The sequence below is a fragment of the Macadamia integrifolia genome, chromosome 2 (assembly GCF_013358625.1).
Source record: "Macadamia integrifolia cultivar HAES 741 chromosome 2, SCU_Mint_v3, whole genome shotgun sequence".
Classification (NCBI taxonomy): domain Eukaryota; kingdom Viridiplantae; phylum Streptophyta; class Magnoliopsida; order Proteales; family Proteaceae; genus Macadamia; species Macadamia integrifolia.
The window spans coordinates 17275465-17300312 of record NC_056558.1 but is presented as its reverse complement, the minus strand read 5'-3'; the positions used below and the strand labels follow the sequence as shown (position 1 = coordinate 17300312).

At 37.6% G+C, this 24848-nt stretch overlaps 1 protein-coding gene and 1 long non-coding RNA gene across 3 annotated transcripts; one reads left to right on the top strand and one right to left on the bottom strand.

Moving 5' to 3' along the window:
- The first annotated feature begins 1384 nt into the window (after positions 1 to 1384).
- On the top strand, positions 1385 to 24580 carry LOC122067580 (plant UBX domain-containing protein 7-like). 2 transcript variants are annotated; one of them, XM_042631418.1, is made up of 10 exons: positions 1385 to 1704; positions 6257 to 6384; positions 6800 to 6910; positions 8612 to 8807; positions 15772 to 15849; positions 15943 to 16011; positions 20596 to 20739; positions 20913 to 21015; positions 21681 to 21728; positions 21871 to 23458. In XM_042631418.1, the coding sequence occupies exons 1-10, from the start codon at positions 1603 to 1605 to the stop codon at positions 22017 to 22019; spliced, it is 1128 nt and encodes a 375-aa protein (XP_042487352.1). In that variant the 5' UTR covers positions 1385 to 1602; the 3' UTR covers positions 22020 to 23458. The 2 variants fall into 2 exon arrangements, with proteins under 2 accessions (XP_042487352.1, XP_042487345.1); XM_042631411.1 differs by lacking the exons at positions 21681 to 21728; positions 21871 to 23458 and adding exons at positions 23465 to 23736; positions 24158 to 24580 and having other exon boundaries at positions 1401 to 1704.
- Positions 9599 to 12136, bottom strand: LOC122067591. The gene is made up of 3 exons (XR_006136792.1): positions 12023 to 12136; positions 10800 to 10868; positions 9599 to 9723 (listed from the first exon to the last, which is right to left on the bottom strand). It is a non-coding gene; the product is annotated as an uncharacterized LOC122067591 (long non-coding RNA).
- Positions 24581 to 24848: the final 268 nt, after the last annotated feature.

The window sequence follows — 24848 nt, the reverse complement described above, 5'->3', positions numbered from 1 at the left end:
AATTGTCAATGATGAACTCTTCTAGCCTAGTGGCAGGTAGCTAGGCAGTGGATTCTAGCATAAGTCTAGCAAAGGTTGAAGGTTCAACCTTCCTGGTCCATTGTCTGGAAAAAAAAAATGTTTTGTGGAAAAGTGCGGCACTTGTGCTCAGATATAGAGGAGGGCAAGATGACAACCCAACCCCTATGAAAGGCATAAATACCCCCGATGTTGATGGTTCCTTACGTGCTCTCATTGACTTTCGTGCATGTATAGTAACCACGATCCCCACAAAGAAACACCAAAAAAATAAAATGTAAGAATTGCCACAATACGTTTCAATGTGGCAATTTATTTATTTATTTATTTATTACTATTAATTTTTTTTTTGGGAGGTGGGGTGATAAAAGCAATGTGGAAAAAACTAGGTGGCCACTCAAAGATGTTAGGCATTATTTTATCTAGGAATGGCAAATGGTTGGTTGAGCTTGATCTTGGTCCGGTTGAATCAGTGAAACCAATTCATTAAGGAATTTGATTTTTGATTGATTTTGGTTTCAATTCGATACAATTTCGGTTTTTCAATATTAGGTTGGAATCAATTTATTTTGGGCTTGATCCAAAATGAAATCTTACATTCATAACCTATAGTGAGTAAAGATTTGATGAAAATACTTAAAATGTGTAATAAAATCACTGTAAGAGGAAGATAATTAATATTGAAACTAATGGATAACTAATTATTAAGAAGATAACTAACTTTGAAATTACAAAATGAATCCTTCTATCAAATCATTCATTTATATCTAATTATTCATAAACTCACATTCATTGTTTTATAATAATTCCCCTTACAACAAAAAATATTATCACTAATATTGTAAAAAATAGATAATAAGTTTCATTTGGTTTGACTTCGGTTTTGATATTGGTCAGTTCGATATGGTATGATATTTAGCCGGTCCAATCATACCTCAGCCCAAAACCAATTCAATAAGGATCAATTTGGTTCAATTTGGGATTTTTGGGTTGGTTTGGTCGATTTTATAGGCTCGAGCTAGGTTTTGACAGATCATGATCCTCTCATGAGCAGTGATCGCACAAGTCTTGCCCATAACTACCCGAGTGATTGACATGTGTCCAATGGGTGATCCAATGGCTCTTGGCATAGCGCCTCTATTCTAATTAATAGAAGCACAGCTATTGGATTATTGCTTGAACATGTGTTGATCGTCCAGATAATGGGTTGACCCGGGCGTTCAAAGCCCAGGAGAGGAACCGGATCGGGTTTTGACACCCCTAATTTTATCCCATAATATGATAATAAGGGTACTTCCGTAGTTATGTGGAACAAGAACTCTATTCTAATTACGCGCACCCTCTCCATGGGAGAGAGAGGGACAGACTATAAATATCTCCAGGCCGGTCCCCTCGCTGTAAAAATCTCTCTGTTGAGATGTGCTCTCTCAGCTCTTCCTCCGAGTCTCATATTTTTCTTCTACAAACCCTAGATAAGATTATTATTCTTCTCTAAAACATCAGATTTCTGATCTCAAATCTCTCTCAGGTTATACGTTTCTCCTTCAATTTGGTTTTGAAGTTGTTAAATTATTCCTTAAGAAAATGGAGAGCGTTCTAACGGCAACGGAGAAGCAGAGTATGGTCTCATCCTTCCTCGAAATTGCGGTGGGGCAGTCGGCCGAGACAGCCAGGCAGTTCTTACAGGTCAGTTAGATTGTAGTTTTTCTTTAACTGTTAATTGTTTTGTTGTTTAATGGTACTAACCCCCTTTTTTCCTTCCATTCCATAATTGAGTTCAGAAGCTAAAGTGGTGAGTGTAAGTAGTTAGAGGATTTGGTAGTTTAATCGTTAGTTGTTAGATTTTATTAATTAGGGCATGCTCTTCTTCCAATGCTGTAGTTTTGATTGGGTCATATAGTTTGAAGTTTTTTCCCTATCAATTGATGGGCATTGAGGCGTCGCAGTGCTACTGTGGGGCATTAAGAGCCGATATTTTCTTTGGATGAGGCAAGATATGCACGGACCATGAGGGGATTCTTCATTGATTTTTTTTTCTTCTTTAAGACTTAAAACTTGAGCTGAAGTGATGTTATAAATATAGCTTGGATTAGGTACTTTCCATCTGAGAATGTGCGTGATTAGTTGTCAGTCCTTTCCCAACCTTGAAGTGCGGCTTTAATACCTCCCTTAGGAGTAATAATGGGATATATCTTATTAGATATTTTACAAATGCTTCAATCTGCAACTTACTATTGGTATGATTGGCACTACTTAAGATATAGGTGAGTGATGTAGATACGGCTGCCCTTTCTTGGTTGGACCAGCATGACCGGCTTTGGAAGCCAAGAGCCAAGAAGAACCGGTCCAGCCCAGGGTTTTGGTCCAACAAGGGTTGGAAATAAAATTAGTAGTTTACTTAGTATTTTATTTCATACTTTTATTTTCCAGACTTGAACGTAGGAGTAGGATTTATTTCCTTGCTTTGGTTTCCTTTTTATAGTTGTTTCCTAGTTTAGGCTAGTTTCCATTTCAGTTAAGTTTTTAATTTCATGTTCCTATTTTCCTATATATTGGCTGTAATCGATTGAAGATTTAGAGAGTGATTGATTATTGAGTAAAGATGTTGAGTTTGTGCACCAGTGAAGTGTGTGATTCCCCTCCCTCCCCTTCCTACTCTGATTCTCCCTTTCTTCCCTGAGGACCTCCATCAACTTGGTATCAGAGCCAAAGGATCCTATTCCTTCCCCCATCTTTCTTCTTCCTTTCCCATTCTCTGTGTTGGTTTCCATCGATACTGAGAACAAAAAAAAAAAAAAAGAACCGAGAAGAAAGAAAAGTCGAGAAGAGGGAGAGATAGAAGCTAGAAGAAGAAAGAAGATGACGAAGAAGAAGAGAGAGAGAGGAACATACCTGGTTCGATTTGGGGCTTCCGCCTTTCTCATCTGGTTCCGTCTCCAAGAAGGAGATCCCCTCCTCTCCTTTGTCAGTGAAACCCCAACCACAATCTTATTTTTCCTTCTTTTATTTTAAATTCTTTTGACTTGCCAGAAATACCCCTCCCCTTTCTCCTTTATTCCCCTTTTTGTCCCATATATTTTTATTTCCATTTAAACCCCTGTCCCACACGTGACTGACACACCCTTTTGTGGTTTAATTTGAACTTCCAAAAAAAAAAAAGTTATTTACTATTCTGCCCCTGCCCTTTAAGCCTCCAGTTATTTACTATTCTACCATTATTCTTTGAGTGCTATTTTGTTACTCATCACCATGGTAGCCAATAGTGAAGTTGTTCAACAGCTGAATTCTTATAAAGGAGAAACTTATACAAAATTTGATGCTCTCACTAACATGGTCACGTCCCTAAAAACAATGGTGGAATCTATGCAAGTTTCTATTGATCGTTTGGTGGCAGCAGATAAAGGAAAGAGTCCCATTTAGTCTGGGGATTCTTCCAACACACTCCACAGGATCTGCCAGTAACACCACCACCACCACATCACCTCCACCACCATATGGGACTGGTAGACATGATGATGCAGCAGAAAGAGCAGCAAAACTGGATGTCCTTGATTTTTATGGAGACAATAATCCAGAATTGTACCTTGACTGGATTCACAGTTTAGATACATTATTCAGATGGTACGGGTTGACTGAGGTTCAAAAGATCCTATTTGCAGAGGCCAAACTGAAAGGCACGGCTCGAGTCTGGTGGATCAAGCAACAATAGAACCGAACCCGAGGCATTGGTTTGGTCAATACTTAGGCTGAAATGTATGAAGTCATGAATCGGCGATTCTTGCCTTCTGATTACAAGCAATGTATGCATCTCAGATTTGCACAGTTGAAACAAGAGAATTTGACCGTTGAGGAGTATGTTGCTAGATTTTATTATTTGGCCACTCGTTTTGACTTTGAGTGGGATGAAGAAGTCTTAGTGGCCCAATTTCGCAATGGTTTGCACCCTCAACTTAGTGCTGCCCTTGCATGTAGTCGACTACCTACCATGGAAAACGCCGTATAAGTAGCATATCAGGTTAAGGAAAGTTTGAAACGCCCATACAATCGGAGAAATTTTTTAGATACTTTTTCTCGAGGTATTAGTTCTGTTTGGCAACAGTCTCCTACCCAAGAGAGGTCATCTAGCAAACCACAGGCAAGTGCTACATCTATGGCCTCTTCACGACCTAGTCGGCCGTATTCTCCACCTCGACATGTCTCTGAAATGTCATCTTCACGGCCTACTCACCCATACTTACCCCCTCGGCGTGGTTCAGATAAACCTTCTGATTCTTCAAAATTTACAGTTCGGAGCTACTCATGCTATGGATTTGGACATATCAGTGCCCAATGTCCCAGCCGTTTGGTTGCTTTTATTGATAAGGATTCTCCTATACCATATATTCCCGAAGAGCAACTTGGTTCTGACACAGTTGATTTAAGAGAAGAGCGTGCAACAGGTGAAGTCAATGACACTCTCAGTGACGATGACCAACATCCTTTTTATGTCATTCGTCATGTGTTGACCACTCAGAAGGCCACTGAAAATGAAGATTGGCGCCGCAGTAGTATTTTTCAGACTCGTGTGAAGTGCAATGATCAGTTGCTAACCTTGGTCATTGATGGAGGCAGTTGCACTAATGTTGTCTCTGAAGACGTTGTTCGTAAGCTGGGATTGAATACAGAACCACATCCTGATCCTTACAAGGTTGCGTGGGTGAACAACACTAATCTCAAAATCACAGATAAGTGCTTAGTCACATATTCTATTGGTGGATTTAAGGATACAGTCCAATGTGATGTTCTCCCTTTGAAGGTGTGCCATATCCTTCTTGGTCGACCTTGGTTGTTTGATAAAAAAGTACAGCATTGTGGCTATGTCAATACCTATGCCTTCAAGCATGCCAACAAGACTATGAAGTTTCATCCTGCGAAAGATCTCCCTAAAATTAAGCTCAAGAAGATGGTGGGATCGTTCCTCATTCAGCGTATTCCTTCAGACGGTCTCCTCGGTCCTTTCCCTAACTCGACGGAGTTGAGTTCTTTTCAGAGGAGGAGAGTTGATGCAGATACGACTGCCCTTTCTTGGTTGGACCAGCATGACCGGCTTTGGAAGCCAAGAGCCAAGAAGAACCGGTCCAGCCCAGGATTTTGGTCCAACAAGGGTTGGAAATAAAATTAGTAGTTTACTTAGTATTTTATTTCATGCTTTTTTTTTCCAGACTTGAACGTAGGAGTAGGATTTATTTTCTTGCTTTGATTTCCTTTTTATAGTTGTTTCCTAGTTTAGGCTAGTTTCCATTCCAGTTAAGTTTCTAATTTCATGTTCCTATTTTCCTATATATTGGTTGTAATCGATTGAAGATTTAGAGAGCAATTTGATTATTGAATGAATGTGTGAGTGTGATCCTCCTTTTCCCCCTCTCTACTCTGATTTCCCTTCCCTTCCCCAAGGGTTCTCCATCAGTGAGACAGTTCTAGTTTGCCATGAAGTTGGTTCCTGGATATTTAGTTATTCTGTACAGTCTCTTCCCCATAAAATACCACTAGCTGCACTTGTCCCCCAGATCCTAGATATCACTTATCAGTGGCTCCTCTGTCTATCTCATCTACTGACGTATTATTCGACCTTCCTCTCCATTGAACGCAGAGGTTCCATAGCTTTTAGAGTATCCAACCTGCCAATCAGATGTGAATACTCCTCAATGGGATTTAAACACATCTACTGCACGTCTTCAGTTCTGGTACTGTACAAGCTGCTATATGTATATAGACCCTGAATAGGCCTGGGTAGCATCTTCCAGATGGTTTTTAAAGGATCCTTGCTTTCCAGATTTCTTGGTTTGTCCAATGAGCCTCCTAAAAATTCAATTTGGGGGTGTCAGGCTAAGCTGAAATGAGGTTATTGAAGGTAGGTTGGCTACAGAAGTTTGGTGTTTTTCTACAGAGAACAAAAATTGGCATTTTCAACTCTTTCCCAACCTTTGGTAGTACAGATTTAGAACCTTTCTAATGGGCAGTGAGTGGTTTCATGCATGTTATTTGTGGTTGAATAATAATGTTTGATGGTAAATGATTTATGATTGATCACTATTGGGACAGCCTGGATTTATGTGTAGATAGTGTCATATGGAAATAAGGCTACTGAGGTTCAGCATTATTCTTATCTTTTACTCATTTCCAATTTTTCCCATTTGTTGTTCTTGTAGTACAAAATTTGCCATTTTTGGAGATTTATGCTGGGCCATTTTGGTGACAGGCCACGAGTTGGAAACTTGAGGAAGCTATTCAGTTGTTCTATATTGGAAATGAAGGTGGGGTTTTGCCATCCTCTTCCTTCTCTTCACCAACCGAAAATGCTTCTCCATTGCCTGGACCAAGCCTAGGGTAAGTTGAAGAATTTTTATTTTATTTTATTGAAGATTGATCTGCAAGAAATTGACTGTGATGCAGGAATTGGATTGCTTGCAGACAGATACTAGGTAACCTAGTGAAATTAGATTTAATAAAAAATTGAAATCAGAATCAGGCCACTGTTTTATTCTCAAGTTTATTTTTATTATTATTTGAATTTTTTATTTTTTTTTGGAGTTCAGCTAAGTCGACTAAGATGCTTCCCTTGTATCAGATTAGGTTTTTGCAGTTTTGATCTCAAAATATAGATATCTATTCATTCTGATCTCAATTTGTTATGAGTAAATTGTCTTAGTTGGTCCTGTAATTATTTTTAATATAATTTAACTAAAATTTTTGGCCACTTGAGAGTTCCTTTTTAAACTTTGCTTTCTGTATGTTGATTCAGTGGACCGGAAAGAAACATTGAAAATGCTGGACAAGATGATGGAAGTGAAGAAGTACGACCTGCTTTACCAGTTAAAAGAGAGGTTCTATATGATGATGCTATGTTGTATAGGTATTTCTTTCTTATACATGTTCAAATGAGAGTGATAATGATTGGGACATTTGAAGGGTGGTCAAGTAATTGCTTTTGTTTATTTTGAAATTTAATGCAATTTTTAGTATTAGATGGACAACAGTGGCAAACAATTGTAAACATCCTCTGTGCAGAGAGAGCTTGAGAGTCGGGTTTGAAAGATTGAGGTAGGTTTAGTAATGTAGTGCTAATCTTGAACCTGTGAAGTCCTGTGGGAGATCAGCTTGTGACAGGATTGCAGCTATAGAAACAACTCAGATATGCATGAAATTTCTGGTTGAATGGTCTATATGTCGAGGAGAACAAGTCTGTAAAATCTTATGTTGATCTAATGGTCAGATTTGAAGAAATGGGTAGTCTAAAAAATAGCAAGTAACCAAAATAGAAGCTCATATTTAGAAACCAATAGAAACAGTAATTAAAGTGAGGTATAGTAAGTGCATAAAAATTGGAAGTGGGGAATAGACTTAGCAACTAAGGAGATTAGTAAGTGGGCAAAGAAAATAAAAACTAGCAGGAAAGAATTAGAAAGCAACTCCAATAACGAGTCCAGATTTAGTAACTATTGGAAAATAGCAACTAGAACCCAAAATAAAAACATAGAATCGATTTAGTAACTAAGGATGACAGAAATAGCAAGTAAATCAGAATTAGAAACTAAAAGAAAAAGATAAAAAGTAATGATAGAACTGTAGACTCGGTGTTGTAAGTTGTAACAGCATCAAGGATTCAAGGGCTAAATACTGTACTGCCAATACAACTTGTGATTGATGGGAGAAGAAGATGGCAATATCAGTACTAGAACCTGATCTAAAAAATTAAATGAATGAAGGAGGAGAAGATAGAAGAACGATATGAACCAGGCTTCCCACCTAGAACTTGACTGCCATCTGTTCATTAGTAGTCTAACTTGGCATCCCACCTAGGGCTTCACTTCACAGAAAATGAGTTTTAAATCTCACAGAGAGCAAGCATAAGCTTAATAAATTGTTCAAATCATTGGTAGTGGGTATAATCTCCTACTCTTTATTTATAATTTCATGGAAATAAGAAAATAGGAAGCCCCTATGTATGGTAAGGGAGAATCCCTACAACCTAAGTTTTCTTCAAAAGAAAAACTACTCTAGAACCTTGACAAAATAAAAACTAACTACTTAACAAAATAGAAACTAACTACTTAATCCCATATAAAACTTAAACCCTAATATTTGGGCTTGTAGAATTGGCCCATTACAATAGTAAACCCAAAATATCACACCTATCACCCATATAACCCATTGGGCACTCAAAGTTAAACATATTAGTCCGTTGCTTCTGGCCTTCTTGTTCTTTGGAACTGCATCATTTAGTTTACATGTCGGTCTTAAACAGAAAATTTAATGAACAGGATTAACTGCCACAAGCCCTTTGTCCTGTGATAGCTAAGAATGAAAAAGCACCTGTATAAGATCAAAAGTTGTAAAGTAACTGAGAAGATAAAGGAACAACTGAAATGGCAACTGAAGAAAGGCAGCTAGCAGTGGTGTTCATGTTTGTTAGCGAGTGCATTATTGATGGCTTCTTATGCATAGCCATATTAATATGATATTAGAGTTATTCTGAATTATATGTTCTTAGTGCCTTGGCATTTTGTTTTAGCTCGACATGTTTGAAAATGTCACAACATGTGCTTTGCTATAGAACCTCAAGAATGGGATATCCATCACAAGATGCAAGTTCATTGGTTGCATTTCGTAATTTTGATGAGGAGATGAAACGTCCGGGTGTTTGGGAATCAGACCAAGGAGCTGCATCCTCAACAGAGATTGCCCGGGATAATCTTGCTTCATTATATCGTCCTCCTTTTGCCTTGATGCTCCAAGGACCTTTTGACAAGGTAAAATTGATTTTCTGTAATCCTCATGGAACTTCATATTCCTTGTATATAATTGATCTCTTAGTAGTTTTTGCTTCTACTTTATATTTTAATTGATAGTTTGATACTTTACTGGAAGTGAGGTTTGAAGTATCTGCAGGTTTTCTCTAATACAATAAAGAAGTGTTATGGATCTTGGTATTAATACTGACAAGAAAACTAAAAGTGTCTTTAATATTGATGGTACAAGACAATATCCAATATGTTTCAGTTTGAACCATACAATTTGATGTACAGGTTATTGTACCTACCTGGGAGGACATAATTTCCGATATTAGTATCACTGTTTCATCTGAACCTAGGATAGATAGAATAGATAGTTGTCATGGTGTCTACGCTAAGGAAGGGATTCGTGTACTGATTGCTGCCTACCTCTTTGTTTTACACATTAACACAGCAATCTTCGCTCACCTTATGGGCTATTCCACAGGAATCTTACTGATGTCTAGGCCCTACCAACGCTGTCACATCCTGCCAAAATTTAGCCAAGGTATGTGGCACTAGACACCCATATCCAGTCAGCCAAACCCTCTAGGATCACAGATGCAGTATCTTAATTTCACAAATTCCACAATACCACAACTAAAATCAGAATATGCTAATAAAGTCTCATAAATATCACTGGTGATGTACTAAAATGATAAATTACATAATACAATTTGCATTATCTGGAAACAAACACAGGCTACAATATTGCTTACTACACATCCACAAATGTATACATCAAGAAGAAGAAACTGAAATAATAGTGAAGCGCATCAAAATCCTGACATCTCGCCGACATAAGCTTCACAACCGTTGCTAAAGTCCAGTCTTACCTCAGCACCGGTTTCCATCATCTGAAAATAGTATGCCACAAAGGGCGTGGCCTCAGCATCTGGAAGGGAAAATGTTAGGGGTGAGCACGATGCTCAGTGAGGGGTGGGGGTAGGCAAGCACACACACAAACAAATAATGCAAGCAAAAGTAAATAAATAATGCAAGCGCAAGCTGATGAATAATGCCATGCATACTAAACAAACTAGAACAAATGCAACAATGCATACTCAACCATCCATATGATGCTTATGATCCAGTTTTATTATTCATTACCTGGCAACAATTACTAAGTCCAAGGTATTTGTGTTATACTGCAACATAGATCGTATCACTGGTCCCGGCAATCCCATCGGTCACCCAGCAAACCCCTAATGAGTAATCCCAATCCTACAGCCTCGGTCTCGGCAATCCCATTAGTCACCTGAGCTTCAGAACAATAACGGTCCCAGCAATCCTATCAGTCGCCCGCACTGTGAAGGTATGCAGCTACAGTCCCAGAAAACCCATCGGTCACCTGCACTGCATCACCCTCTGGGATTAGCCAGTACCTAACCCCCTATTGGCAAGGGTGTAGCACCAAGGTCTGTGAATCCTAACCATGCATTCTAAATGCACCATCAGTGGCCATCACTGTAATACCGACCTCTAAGCCCACGGTTGGCCAAGCTGTGTCTCAGACCATCGATGTTACAATCACTACCACCCATCATACATCGCACACCCTTTGACCTCTAAGCCCACGGTACCAGAATGCACCTAGGCCACACCGTGCCCTATACCGTGAGAGTCACAATCATAACTATGCTACTGACCTCTGGGCCCACGGTACCAGAAATGCACCTCGGCCACACCACACCCTAGACCGTTAATATCATAATTATAATTGTGAATCTAATCCATATAACCACATTCCATATTCACAACACACAATCACATAATCAGAATGACTTACCTCACTTACCTCTATAGTCTAGAAACCTGTCCACAGTCTTACCAATCCATATTCACAAGGTAACAGATACTAAAAGCAACAACATGCATAGCAGCAACATAACAAATCATACATACACGTAATTCATGCAAAATAGAAAATAAGGTAAAGCACTTTGTAAAATAAAGTCAGGCACCCCTCACCTTGGTAATCAAGATCAGATAAGTCACTTCCCCGAGTTGGGTAGATTCCCGCACTGTGATTCAATTTCCCTATTCCATAACAGACTTAGGTTATCAGGTATATAACTAAATTCCTATTGTTTATCTAATTTAATGGGTTATTCTTATTCCTATTCTCTTTTATAATTTTCTGTTCAAGTAGGAATCCTATTCAATTTCATCATTTTTAAGACTGAAGCCCATTGATAAACCATCAATTAAGGGCTGCACTGTCCTTATTCCATGTATGTAGTAGGTTCAGTAGGGTACAGGGCAGTACAGTGGTCTTTCCAGCCTCTGAATGCTCAACTGGCTAGAGACTTCTGGGGCCAACCGGCCTGCCTATAGTCTTCCGCCTGTTGGGTCAAAACCTGCAGAATCCGATTCTGCCAAGTTCTCTATTGTTCCTGCTGCGTTTTAACTTGGGATTTCTGTAGTTCCTGATATCCGAAGTCCACAAGGAAGGTGTATTTACCGATTCTCTCTTCAATTGACCAATTAAATTAGATTTTTGGAGTCTCATAAATTCTGTTTACATGGGTAAACTCCAATTTTCAGCAGAATTACAACAGAGGAATGAAATAACTTCAAAGTCACTCTTAAACTTTCAAATTTCTGTTCAAGGTTTTCATAATTTTCATTAGTCTTTGCAATATAGCAATAGGGCACTTTAATTACAGCTATAAAGAAATTTGAAAGCAAAATACCCTTCTCTAGGTTAGGGTTTTTATGAAATTCTGCCCATGCAACGGTTTCCCATTTGTATTTTAACCAAACCAGCAGGTACCTAGACCAATTCAGCCAATTATGTCTTCATCCAAGTTAGGATTTATGAAAATTTTAGGTGTTCTAATACTATAGGCCATGCATGGTACATGAAGCCCTAATTACTCCCATTTGATAAAAGCCCCTTCTTCTCATGTAAATTTTTCCTTTCAACCCTATCATTGTAAGAAGACTGAACTACTACTATAATTAATTACTTCAGTAGAGATGGGATACCAAGGTTTGACTTACTAATTTGGTGTTCCTTCTCCAATTCATCTTGCATGCATCAAAACTATAAAATCCCCTTTGAAATCTTACCTCAAATCATGAATTAAAATTTCTGTTTTAAGGTTTTGGTAGAACTTTTGTCTTCCCAGCCCTATTTTAATTTTTCTGCTATAACATTGATTCTAGCAGTAATTGAAGATTGCACATACCTGTGGGTACAGTCGATCCAAGGTATGTTAACTCTCTTCCTTAATTTCTCTTTCTTCTTCTTCCTCTTCTTCTTGCTGGGTTTTTAAGATGGCATTCGGTCTCTTCTCTTCTCTTTTCTTCCTCCTCTTAGTTTCTTCCCCTTCTTTGTTCTCTCTTCTTCTTTTTTCTTCTTTCTTTTCTTCCTTCTTTTCTTTTCTGGTTTCGTTCTGTTTTCAGCAGTAAAGAGAGGCTGAACCGACCTTCCCTCTATTTATATCCCCTCCACCGACTTGACTATTAGTGAATATATCTGACATTCTATATATATATATATATATATACTACAATAGGTTATTTTAAATCCTTGCTATAATATTATTAAAGTGTAAGAATAATGGGCATACAGCAGGGAAATGTGTGGGGCCCACACAACAGAAAACCAATTTCTAGGATTCTGTTACCCGAACAGGAAGGCCAGTTGGGTAGAGGCTCTCCCACCGGTTTACCCATTTTTGGTCCTTTACTGTTCAGTCTTCTGGTCAAGTTTTACCCACTTTATATAGGACCCTTTTTATCATTATGGGCACTCCCAAGCCCCTTCAAAACCTTCATTTAGATCCCCAATTCATTATCTTTCACTTATATTATAAATTTTAATTTCTTTCCACCAAGTACCCTTCTCTTACAAAATTCCATTTCTAAGACCTGGGGTCATGAAATCAGGGTGTTACAAACGCATTGGGTAGCGTAGACGCCATGACAACTATGCTTCTAGACTTCTTAAAAATAGAAACTAACTACTTAATCCTCTATAGGCCTCAAATCCCTCATATTTGGGCTTATTGAATTGGCCCATTACAATAGAAAACCCCAAAACACTAAGCCCATGACGCATATGATCGATTGGGCATCCAAAATTAAAGCTAACTTGACCCAATCTTGAACCATAGGTTCAGTTTGACCCAAGAAACTGAACCAAATCCAAAACAACAGGCCTATACATTTTGATGTACTGTTGGTTGTACCAACCTGGGAACACATACTTTCCGATATTAGTATCACTGTTTCATCTGGGCCTAGGATAGATACATCCAGTCAAAGAAATCTTATTTTTTTGTATTGTTTAGAGTTTTCTTCCTCTCTCATTATTTGCCTGCTTTGAAACACTCCAGGGTTGTAGTTGCATGGATTTCGTGGCAAAGTAGGCACCATTGATTGATATTTGCTTTATACATAGGCATTGCCCTGTGAATTTATTGTATGGGTAGCTAAAAAGTGTAACTCGTACTCTTTTTACCTTATATCTGGTTAGATATGCTTTAAAAAAATATTCACACTATTGTACAAGATCTCCACATGTTCTGAGTTGGCATATGTTTTATGTTCTTGGCATATCATAATGTATCCTTCCATATCCGCAATAAGTCTTTTAAAGTTGACTTTCTGATTCTTCCACTAATCTTATTCCATTCTGTGAGCACCTTTGCAATTCTTCTGTGTCTATTTGCTGGGTCCACAATAATTGAGAATTTGAGGTTCTTCTTTGTGATCTTATAGAGGCATATTTTTTTAGTGCTCAAGCTGCGGAAATTAGGTTGAACACATGTTACAGTATGACATATTTGTTAGTGTTAGAACCTAGAGATGTTATGATATTATAGGGAAAATAACATTTACCACCCCTAAAAAAAAGCCATATGACATGTGAGGATCACTTTTTCCTGAAATTACTCATACCACCCCTACCTGACTTAATTTATAAGAGATTTTCTGTTATTTAATTATGACAGCCAGTTGAACTTTGATAAATGTCCAAACTACCCTTGAGGAAGGGTAAAACGGTAAGTTACACCTTACATCAATCAACCCCCAAATCGCAATTGTTAGGGCTACAAACCCTTCATTCCAGACCTGCGACGACTTACCTGCTATCTGAAGAACTGCGATCGGCCATCGTGATCTGCAATCATAGCTTATCTCAAGTGTTTGGTGTGGTATCTTCTTCTTCTTCTTCTTCTTCTTCTTCTTTTTTCAAACATTCTGTAAAGAAAATCCTTGGATAGGATCTTCCTGTTCAATGGTTCTGTTTATTCAGTTTGTGTCCTTATTGTATAATTTTCATTAATTTTCTGCAGTTAATCTTCGATTCTTCATGTAGTGTACTATTTTCTGTTCTTTTCTTTTATTTTCTTGGTTTTGTTGCAAAATTGTACAATTTGATGCCCACTGAAGATGGACCAGACTTCAAAATTCAGATCATTCAGAATTGTTTGCCTTGCCCAAGCAATCAAGATACTCAGTTCGGCTACGCACAATCCTATGGAACACCTCCCTTACCTGGTGCTCCAAAGGGTAATCCTTCCTTCATTGTCTCCATTACCAGTCCCAACTCCGATGCTCCCTGCCTCACCTCCTTCTCCCATTCCTCTGTCAACTGGAACTGAACTGAATCAACCATTTCCGTCAAGTGACACACAGATTTCTCTATTGATGGACCTCCCTCAACAATCCACTTGCATTCTTTCGGTCCCTCTTCTTGGACTCCTCTGTGATCTTCTTCGATGGGGCGATTGTCTTGCAGGTCTTCAATGGAAGTATATAGGGTTTCACAATGCCAAGGGATGGGTTATAGGGATATATAAGAGGGGTAGTATTGTCTTTTCATATTTTCCAAATCTCTAAGTTGACACCGTCACAAAAAATGGAAGCAGAAGTAATTTCAGGAAAAAGTGACCCTCACATGTCATATTTTTTTTTTTTTTTTTCCAGGGGTGGTACATGTAATTTTCCCTTTAATATACTCTCATTTCAGATTCAATTTTGTTGGTGTTAGAACCCAGAGGTGTTATGATATTTTGATATACTGTCATTTATAACTGGTTTACATGATAAAATGTGATGCTCAGATATATTGCATGTTGAAAAGACGGAACAAACAGTACATAGCACCTCTCATTACTTCATCAAGTATAGAAAATGTGTAAGAGTTAAATAGCTGTAAAATAAGAGAATATATAATGTATATGATTATATTGCTGTTCTGGATTAGCATGTCAATTACTTTGACATGTAAATGGCAGAAGGTTGTTTACATTGAGACAGCACACTTGTCCTGAGGAATCTCTACTTGGTCAGTTAATGGGATGATATCTCTGCCACATGAAGTGCTGTTTTATCCAATCATAGTATCAGATAGCTAAGGAATCCCCTGGATCAACCACATGTCAAATTTTGTGTGCCATTTCAGCCATATGACCCGTCATATATTGAATCCCCGCCCTCGTATTTTCAGCCAATCAGCCATTAAACTGGTGGATGACTGATTTAACAATTCTGGCCATTGGATATACAGAGGGGACAATGTTGATTGGTGTATCTGTCAAGTCTCATGGTCATGGCACTGTTATTGGATTTTTCCTTAAATTTGTTAATCCATCCAAATGTTAAATGTTGAGCAAGATGGGCCAGTGTATTGTGCTGTGTGTTGTGTAATGTTTTTGAGCTGAAATTTAGTTTAGCACGAGTGGAGGGCAATGTGGGGAACATGCCCTCAATGCTTGTGCTCTAACTGATCAGCAATGTGGCAGAAGAAGTCCCAATGTGCCTGTGTAGAGCAAAAAATCCCTATGTAAATTATTCAGTTATTTTTCATTTAAAAAGCTTTAAAGGATGGGTTACTTATACTTCATTTCTTTCAATAGTCTGTGTTCTCTGTTCTATATTGCACCTCCTTCGTGGTCGGTAGTTTTATTACTATCTATGATTGCAGGCCAAAGTTACAGCTTCTGAACAAGACAAGTGGCTTCTGGTAAACTTGCAGTCTGCCAAGGAATTCAGCTCACATATGGTATTATCTTCTGAATTTCTTATATTCTTCAATTAATTAGAACCTCTTCTTTAGGTTTTTGGAGTTTGATTGGGAATGTATTGTTCTGTGAAGCTGAACCGGGACACATGGTCAAATGAAGCTGTGGCTCAGACCATCAGGACTAACTTTATCTTCTGGCAGGTTTGTGCTATTTTTATTTCTTTATTATTATTATTATTATTTTTTTTGTAAACCCCTTTTGTCTTGTTTGTTTTTTGTTCTTGAATCCTCCTTTTTTGGGTTTATCAACTTATTCAAACATGAAAGTAGATGAGCCATGAGCCATGAGCCAAGAGCCAAATCATGAAGTAAAAATAAGACATTCTAAAGAAAATATTTAACTGTAACTGGCCCACAAATTATTACCTCTTGGGGAAAAATGCTAAATAGAGTCAAAGATTTAAAAAATTTTCCTGTAACTATAATTTAAATTCCTGAATTGGATTTTTTTTCATATATGTACTATGGTGGTTACTGTTTTTTAAAATTTGGATAGTCTTTACCGTTTCATCCCTAGATGGTAGGCATACATATTGGTCAGTCATAGCATCTACTAGTCAATTGCACATGCAATTTTGAACAATCACTGATTGTGTTAGCCATTAGTTATGAAGTATAAACTGAGGCAGAGTTGGCTAGATTTGTTGGGATTTATTGGCTGTTTCTTCTTTCATTGTCCTTGAATGACCAATCTCTTAATTATTATTATGTTCAAATTTTAGTCACGGAAAAGGCCTGAAGAACTTGATTCTACTTACGAGCCTTGAGCTGTTCTGCTGTCATAATTTGAAACATTTTCTGCTGCCCCTTTTATTGTGAATAACTATTATCTTTGCTGAAAGCAATTAATGAATATTTAGAAATTCAGAGTTGGAGATTTTCTAGTTCGACTCCCACTAGGCACACCTTGGGCCACTCACGCGGGAGTGTTTGGTGCTCTTCACTGCTTTCACTGAAAGTTGAATGGTTCTCATTCAACCCCGGTATGACCCGGTCCATGCGGTTGTGGGGTTAGTATGGGCCCGTGGGACTAGTCAGGCCGAAGGCCTGGATACTCGCCGTCAGCAAAAAAAAAAAAATGAGTTGGAGATTTTCTAGGTTTTAATTGGTTCAAATGAGTTATCTGCTGCATGGATGCACTCTGCTGGTGATGCAGGTAATAAAATTTTTATGAGATGGATGCAATCTACTGGTGATTGTTTCACATATTCATTCTATCAAAGCAATTTTGTTTTTTGAGGCCATAATATGGGCTATACGACTGAAAAGGTATAAATTTTCCAGAAATGAAGTTATCTATAAAAAGATTGTGGGAAAAGCAAGGTCGAAAAATAAGATCATTGTAACAATATGAGCACAAATTGATGGGAAAAGCTATCTATAAGATGGCTAAAATGAGGGAAATGAAGAGAGAGATCTCGATCATGTTAGATGTATTAAAAAAGTGAAGATGGTAAAGTATTAATAAGGGATGTGCACATTAAGGAGAGATGGTGGGATTATATATACAGCCTACTAAATGAATATATTTTGAATACTAGTGTCTTGGAAGACTGTGTCATCCATTAAGACACCACATGTTGTAGATATGTACAAAATAAGTTAGCTATTCAGGACAAGTGGCATCAGTTCTTTGCCTTAGGGCAATTAGCCTGGTCTTTGAGAAAGTTGCACGATTGAAGCAGGAAAGCAGAAACCCCCTAGATCTAATTGAACCAATAGAACCAGGGGAAAAGTGCTTTGGGTGTTTGAAGTAAAAGAAGCTTTAAGGAGGATGAAAGTTTACAAGGCACTTGCTCAGATGAGGTCCCAATAGAAGTGTGGAAGAGTTTAGGAATTTGTGTTTTATTTTGGTTAACCAAGTAGTTAAATAATATTATGAGCACAAGGAAAATGCCAGATGGCCCAGATGTATAGTGGAGAAGTATTGTGGTTCGGATGTACAAAAATAAAGGTGATATTCAGAGCTGCAATAACTGTAGGGGTATAAAACTAATGAGTCATTTTATGAAATTATGGGAGAGGATTATTGAAACCCACCTAAGACAAGAAACTATTATTAGTCTGTTACAGAAGAACCAATTTGGTTTTATGCCAAAAAAGATCCTTGAAATAAGCTATTTACTTAGGAGACTCATGGAAATATTTAGAGATATCAAGAAGGGAGAACCAATTTGATTTTTTGCTTAAGATATTGTTTTGGTGGATGAGACAAAAACAGTTAACTCCAAGTTGGAGTTATGAAGATCAACGTTGGAATCAAAAGGTTTAATGATTAGTAGAACGAAGACAGAGTATATGGTGTGTAACTTTAGTTATACTATGACAGATAATGAGGTGGCAAAAACTGATGAGAGGAGATTCCTCAAAGGGATTATTTTAGGTATTTGGGCTCAATCGTAAATAAAGAAGGTGATATAGAAGATGATGTTTCACAAAGAATTAAAATAGGCTGGATGAAGTGAAGAGGTGCGTCCGAAGTGTTGTGTGATCGACATATTCCTACAAAACTCAAATGAAAATTTTATAGGACAGTCATAGGTTGCTATAATGTATGGTGCAGAATGTTGGTCAATTAAAAAGCATCATGTAGATAAATTCAGTGTAGCGGAGATGAGGATGTTGAGATAGGCATGCTGCAAAAGTTAGAAGGATAAAGTTTGAGAGTAGCTCTGATTTTAGAGCTAGTTTGGGAGTAGCTCTGATACATAATAAGTTACAAGAAATTCGTTTTAGGTGGTATGATCATGTTCAACAGAGGCCTTTGATTGCTTTAGCACTGATGAGTGATCTGATTAGATTGAAAGAACTAAAAGAGCCAAGGCAAACCTAAAATGACCTTATGAGAAGTGATGAGGAAAGACATGCCTAACTTAGGCCTTGTGTCAAATATGACCTCGAATAGAGCTGATTGGAGGGTAAGGATCCACGTAGCCGACCCCATATAGTTGAGATAAGGTTGAGTTGTTGTCATAATATGGGCTTAGGTTGGGAGTGGTACTTTTTACCCAATTCCTAGTTTCCTAGAGGCATAAACATATTGTGACAACAAAAACCATTGTTTGACTTTAGCTTAAATGTGTTATCCTCGTTTACTCATTGCTTCTTAAAGGGGTGACAACATAGTTGTCGAGGTGACTAGGCGACCTAAGGTGTTACCTAGGCAACAAGGCACCCTAGGTGTGCAGTATAAGTAATATAACAATGATAATTTTATTTAATTATGCTTATATGCAACATATAAGTCATGAACCCTAAGGGGGTAGCCGAGTTGGCAAGGGACCTTCGCTTCAAGAAACGTGTGGTTTTGAGTTCGACTCCTCTTACTTCCTTGGGGCCACTCACACAGGGGTGTTTAGTGCTTTTCGCTGCTTTCAGTGAAAGTTCAATGGTTCTCATTCAACCACGGAATGACTTGGTCCATGTTGTTGTGGGGTCAGTATAGGCCCGCAGGACTAGTCAGGTCGAAGGCTTGGATACCCGTTGTTAGCAAAAAAATAAAATAAAAATAATAATATATAAGTCGTGTCAATGCAATATGATATAATTACGCAGTGATGACCTAATATGAGATGGCCAACATAGAATAAACAAAGCATAGGATATAATATTAAGGATGTTCATAAAAAAACGAAAGCAATAAACATAAATCAACATACACCCGTGAAGTGTCAAAAAACTAATACATATATAAGACGTGCTATCACAAGGCCACAAGACCTTTCTTTCATCAAATAAGGTGCTGTCACCTTGGGGCCAAGAAGGTGCCTGTATACCTAGGCAACGCCTTGACAACTATGTGTAAAACATTTTTTGATTATACAGATCTAAAAATGATGCTGTGATGCATCTTGTTTTCCTAATTGTCAATGATTGTTATTCATTTTATGTCTGACTCTTCTCATTACTTGTCTCTACGTGCATATTTTATGGTCTTATATTTTCTGGGTTCTAAATGACGCTGCAATGGATTCTTTGTTACCTAGACATTTCGTGCACACTTGCAGCATTTGTGCCAATACAACATGACATGGGGATGGGTATAAGTATAAGATGTGTTTCTGACACAAATCCATTAGTCAAAATGCTTGGACATAGCTGTGAAGGAGAAGAGTAATCCCCTTTCTTTGATACATTAATCCCCCCCCCCCCATTTTGGCACATGTTTCCATAGTTCCCAACCCTGTACTTTGTTTCATACACATATTACTGTGTACTAAGTTTTGGGGGACCAGTGAGTAAGACACCAACACCCACACCCATACCCAAATCCATATGCATATCTGATCGCAGAACCTGAACTCATGTATCATAATGTGTTCCTGATTCTTTATTTATTTCATTTCTCGGGTTAGAAAAATAAAGACGGAACACAGAATGAATTTGCAGACTCATTCAATTTTAATATCTTTTATAGTTCAACGCTACTTGTCCTTCGGATGCATATAGGTTAAAATTATAAAGTTTTTGTAAATCATTTACAGACAAAAATATTAAAATATATTATGTTCCCAGTGAAAAAAGTTGAACATGTTTAATAATTCTTATAATTCAACTTCACTTGTGTTATTACTGTTAAAATTATGATTATTTTGTGTATGCATGTTGAATAATTCTCACAGGATTGATACTCTGATGGAGAAGATTGTTTGCTTTTATTTTTATTTTTATTTTTTTCTTAATGTATTACTTAATGTTTGTGAATGGATTTTATGATTAACATAGGTATATGATGATACTACTGAAGGCAGGAAAGTCTGCACTTATTACAACTTGGATTCCATTCCTGTGATTCTTGTTATTGATCCCATCACAGGGCAAAAAATGCGGTCATGGAATGGAATGGTCCATCCAGACCGTTTGTTGGAGGTATGGTTTGATTGATATCTTGAGATGCATACTCATGGTCATCTTGGCTTATTTTGGAGAACGTAATAATCTCGACAGAAGTTGACTGCAATTTTGCTTTCTAATTAATTAGGTTTGAGATAAAGTTTTGATTCTTCTCGATCCCCTCCAATTTCTATATGCCCTTTGTGTAGGATCTATTACCATTCATGGATGGTAGCCCCAAGAACCATCATATCACTCTTCCTCATAAACGTCCACGTGACAGTTCTCAGATTTCTACCCAAAAAGCACAAGGTAAGATAGGCTAGCATTTGATTTGTTTTGTTCTGTCATGATGCAGCCTTTTTGTCCAGAAGTATTTACACTGATAGCACGAATCCAATGAAAGAAGTGCAGTATCAACAAACTGAAGTGTTTGGCCCATGTGGAGTATTATTCCTATTTGTTTTCTATCCTGAAAATACTAGTTTCCAAGCTTAACTTTTTTTCTGCTACTGTGTACGAATTTTGGAAACAAACTACGGCTATAATGCCAAGTTGCCAACCCTCACCACATGAAGAAGAGAATATGAATATCCATGTTTGCTTGACTTTTATTTACTTTTTTTTTATCATTTTTTAACTTCCGATTGCATGCACATTAACAGAGCTGGTATCTTAAAAAGCACTACAATCGATCTTATTTGTTCTTGGATCTGGTAGCTAAACATGTCAAATTCTGGGTTCTGTAAGCAAATCTCTTTAAAGAACAGATAAAAGCAAATGTCTATTGTTGGGAAGGAGGAGACTTCATTCCCTTTCTTAAACGAAAGTCTCCTCTGAATTGTATATGGGATTCTAGGTCATAGATTTGTGATTTTTGTTGACATTTTTTAGTTTACCAAGTCTCTCATGATTGTACTTTTCAAGCAAACAAAGTTCTATTTCCTGATACTTATATTTTATTTTTTATTTTTTAGGCAAGTGGGTAAAGACAGATTTTGAAGCCAGTTCTGTAGTTTCGAAAGGTGTATCGGTTGTCATCTTACTTCCTGCTTCTATTTATTTATTTATTTATAATATTTTCGACATTATGTTATATATATATAGCTAGATAATGAGACATATATATGTTGGCTGACATGGCTATGCTAAAATTTTAACATGCAGACATGTCAGTTAGTTTACATGTCTTACGGGATTTCTCCTTCATGGCTCATGCAATACGGATAATTATCGTCTTCCTCCCAATTCTGCATGCAGTCTGTTTCCCCGTCCTCTTAATTCTTTTTTCTATTCTGAAGAAGGAAAATGAATGAAGCTTCTAGAAGTTTCATCAAAATCTGTGTTTGTGTCAGACATGTCCAGAAATAGCAAATGTGAGTGTCGTTGCATAGCATATTGATTACATTTTGTTATTTCTGATCACACACACTGAGGTGCCAATGTTTGGCTTAGCAAGAATCAAGCACTTTGAATATATAGCCAAGTTGGAGGGCAAGTAAAAAAACCATCAATAGTTGGACCTTGTTGGCCAATCATGTGTCGAATAGGATGATTTTATCACTCTTGTATTTTTTTTTTTCCTGTTATTTCTTACACTTTTTGGGGGTGAGGGTTGTTAGTTCTGATTTTTATTCAAAATTCTTTACACCGAGTAGCATCTTTCTTTCCAGCATCTAGTTCTCGCTTTCAAACATAGATCTCTCGCTTTCTGCTTCCTATTGCCCGATGAAGAGCTAACCTAGTGCAGACTGAATCCTTACACCTTTCGTCAAATAAAGTAAAGCTACCACTCCTTTTGGGGTCATGAGGTTGATCCTCGGGCCGAACAGAAACCTGTGGGCGATCATCACCAAAAAGTTTCCATGTTATGACTTCATCTGCTTACTTAAGTAGCTCTGATCATAGGATGTAAGTAGTGGTCCTGTAGTTGCTTAAGTTAGTGAGGGGTTTTTTTTTGTATCTGTTATTTTAAAAACTTTGTAATCATATTAATGCTCGCTATATGGGGTACCGTCAGAATTATTAGGTGGTTACAGATTTTAATATCTGAAATTCCAGATTCAAATCAAGAAATATCCATCCAGAATGCGAGGGATTGATGGCGTGGATTGATGAGAGAGAAAAGGGTGATCGATGTGTGGTGGAAGAAGATAAAGTAGCCAACCATACCTCATCACACCCCTCTTTCCTTATTTCAGATTCTGTTTTCCCTCCCATATTCTCTCTCCTTTAACCATCGATAAGTCTTTTCTCTCTGTTCCAACTCATGAATTTCAAATAATTATATTATCTTAAACTCTTTGGACTGCCTAAATTAGTAATTAGCATACTATGGCTTATTACCATTGCTATGAAACATTTCAATGTTACGACATTTATTTATTTTCCTTTAAGGGTGTCTATAATCCAATTCATAAGATAGCCCATCATATCTCTGTTATAATGTTGATCATTGATAATTCTAATGATTCTATGTATTTGAATATGTTTTTCAGACCAAATCTGTCCTGGCTAGCAAGATTTTGACACTTGTACCCATTTTCTGCAGCATATGTTAGATTTAAATATTTACTGGAATTTTATTTTGGAAAATTTGGTTCTTTTATCTTAAAAGTTACCAGAATTCCTAAAAATATGTTGTTGATCTTTAGTGAATTTTTCTTCTTTCAAAGCGTAAGGAATTTTCTTCCTTTTTCCTCTTTTAGATCATTTGAGGTCTTTGTATCTACTCATCATCTTCCTTTACTTGCTTTACCAGCTGCAGAGGTTGCAAATGAGGATGAAGAGTTGCAACTAGCACTGGCAGCTTCTTTGGAAAGCAAAAGCGAGGCCATCAATGCTACCTCTACAAATCCAGCAGATGATTCCAATGCGGACAAGGAAGCTGAGACCTGCTCAACCAAGAAGTATACATATCCACATCTTCCTGAAGAACCCAAGGGTGACAGAAACCTCCTTTGCAGGGTTGGAATTCGTCTTCCTGATGGTCGTAGGCTTCAGAGAAATTTCCTTCGTAAGGACCCAATAAAGGTAGGAATTTTCAGAAAGTTTTGGCCATCCATCTATACACTGTGCTAGAATTGTGACAGCCATGGCTGAGAAATGTCAAAAGGAATAATGTGTCCCAGGCTCCCAACCATCTTCAACCAGAGTTTTCCTTTTGACCAGTGGGCTTACTGGATGCAATCCATACAAATTGTTGCATGTGTGATGGTTACAATGTCATATCATAAACAGCTATGATCTTGTGGCTATCCAGACAAACTCTGAAATGGGCAAAACCATGAGATATCAGAACCATGGGGGGGGACATGCACTTGTCATATTTACTTTCATAATTATTTGAAGCTTATTTGGGTATGAGCTGATTGGCGCGGTAAATTCTCGAACTGTCTAAACCTATCAATGTCGACTAATGTGTTTCATGGTTATGTTGCTTGGTTTGTTTCAGTTGCTGTGGTCATTCTGCTACTCTCACTTTGAAGAAGCAGAGACACGCCCATTCCGGTTAACACAAGCAATCCCAGGAGCTTCAAAGTCTCTAGATTATGAGAGCGAACTAACCTTTCAGGACTCGGGCCTTGCGAACTCTATGATCTCAGTTACTTGGGAATAAAAGGGTTGTGTTAATTAATTTAAAGAAAAAAGATGAGAGAAGGAAAGGTTGGTCTTTGTGTTTGGGAACTCTGACCTTTTTGTCTTTGGCTGCTAAAACTGCTGGGAAGAGTTTTTGGTTGACCTTTTTATCCTTTTCTATTGGTCTTTGCCCTTGGGTGATTTTTTTTTTTTTTCACGGAGGAATGGGTGTTTGGATCACGGACTTTCTAGTTGTGTAAATATTTATTCTCTCTTAAGGGTAGCTTTGGAATCTTCATCAGCTTTTCAGTCATTGGACATTTCCCTTTTATTTTATTATAGCTCTCATTTTTTTTTTAATTAAAGAGGGGGGAAGGCTGAAGGGGTTTTTTTCCCTTTCCTCTTTCTATACAAGTATTGGTATTGGAAACAGCCTCAAGGGGTAAGACTGCATATACTTGTCCTTCTCAAATCCTATAGTAGCCGGAGTTTTGTGCACCAGTTTTTTTTTTTTTTTTAATTATTATAATTAATATTATCATCATCATGAGTAGCACCTTCATCAT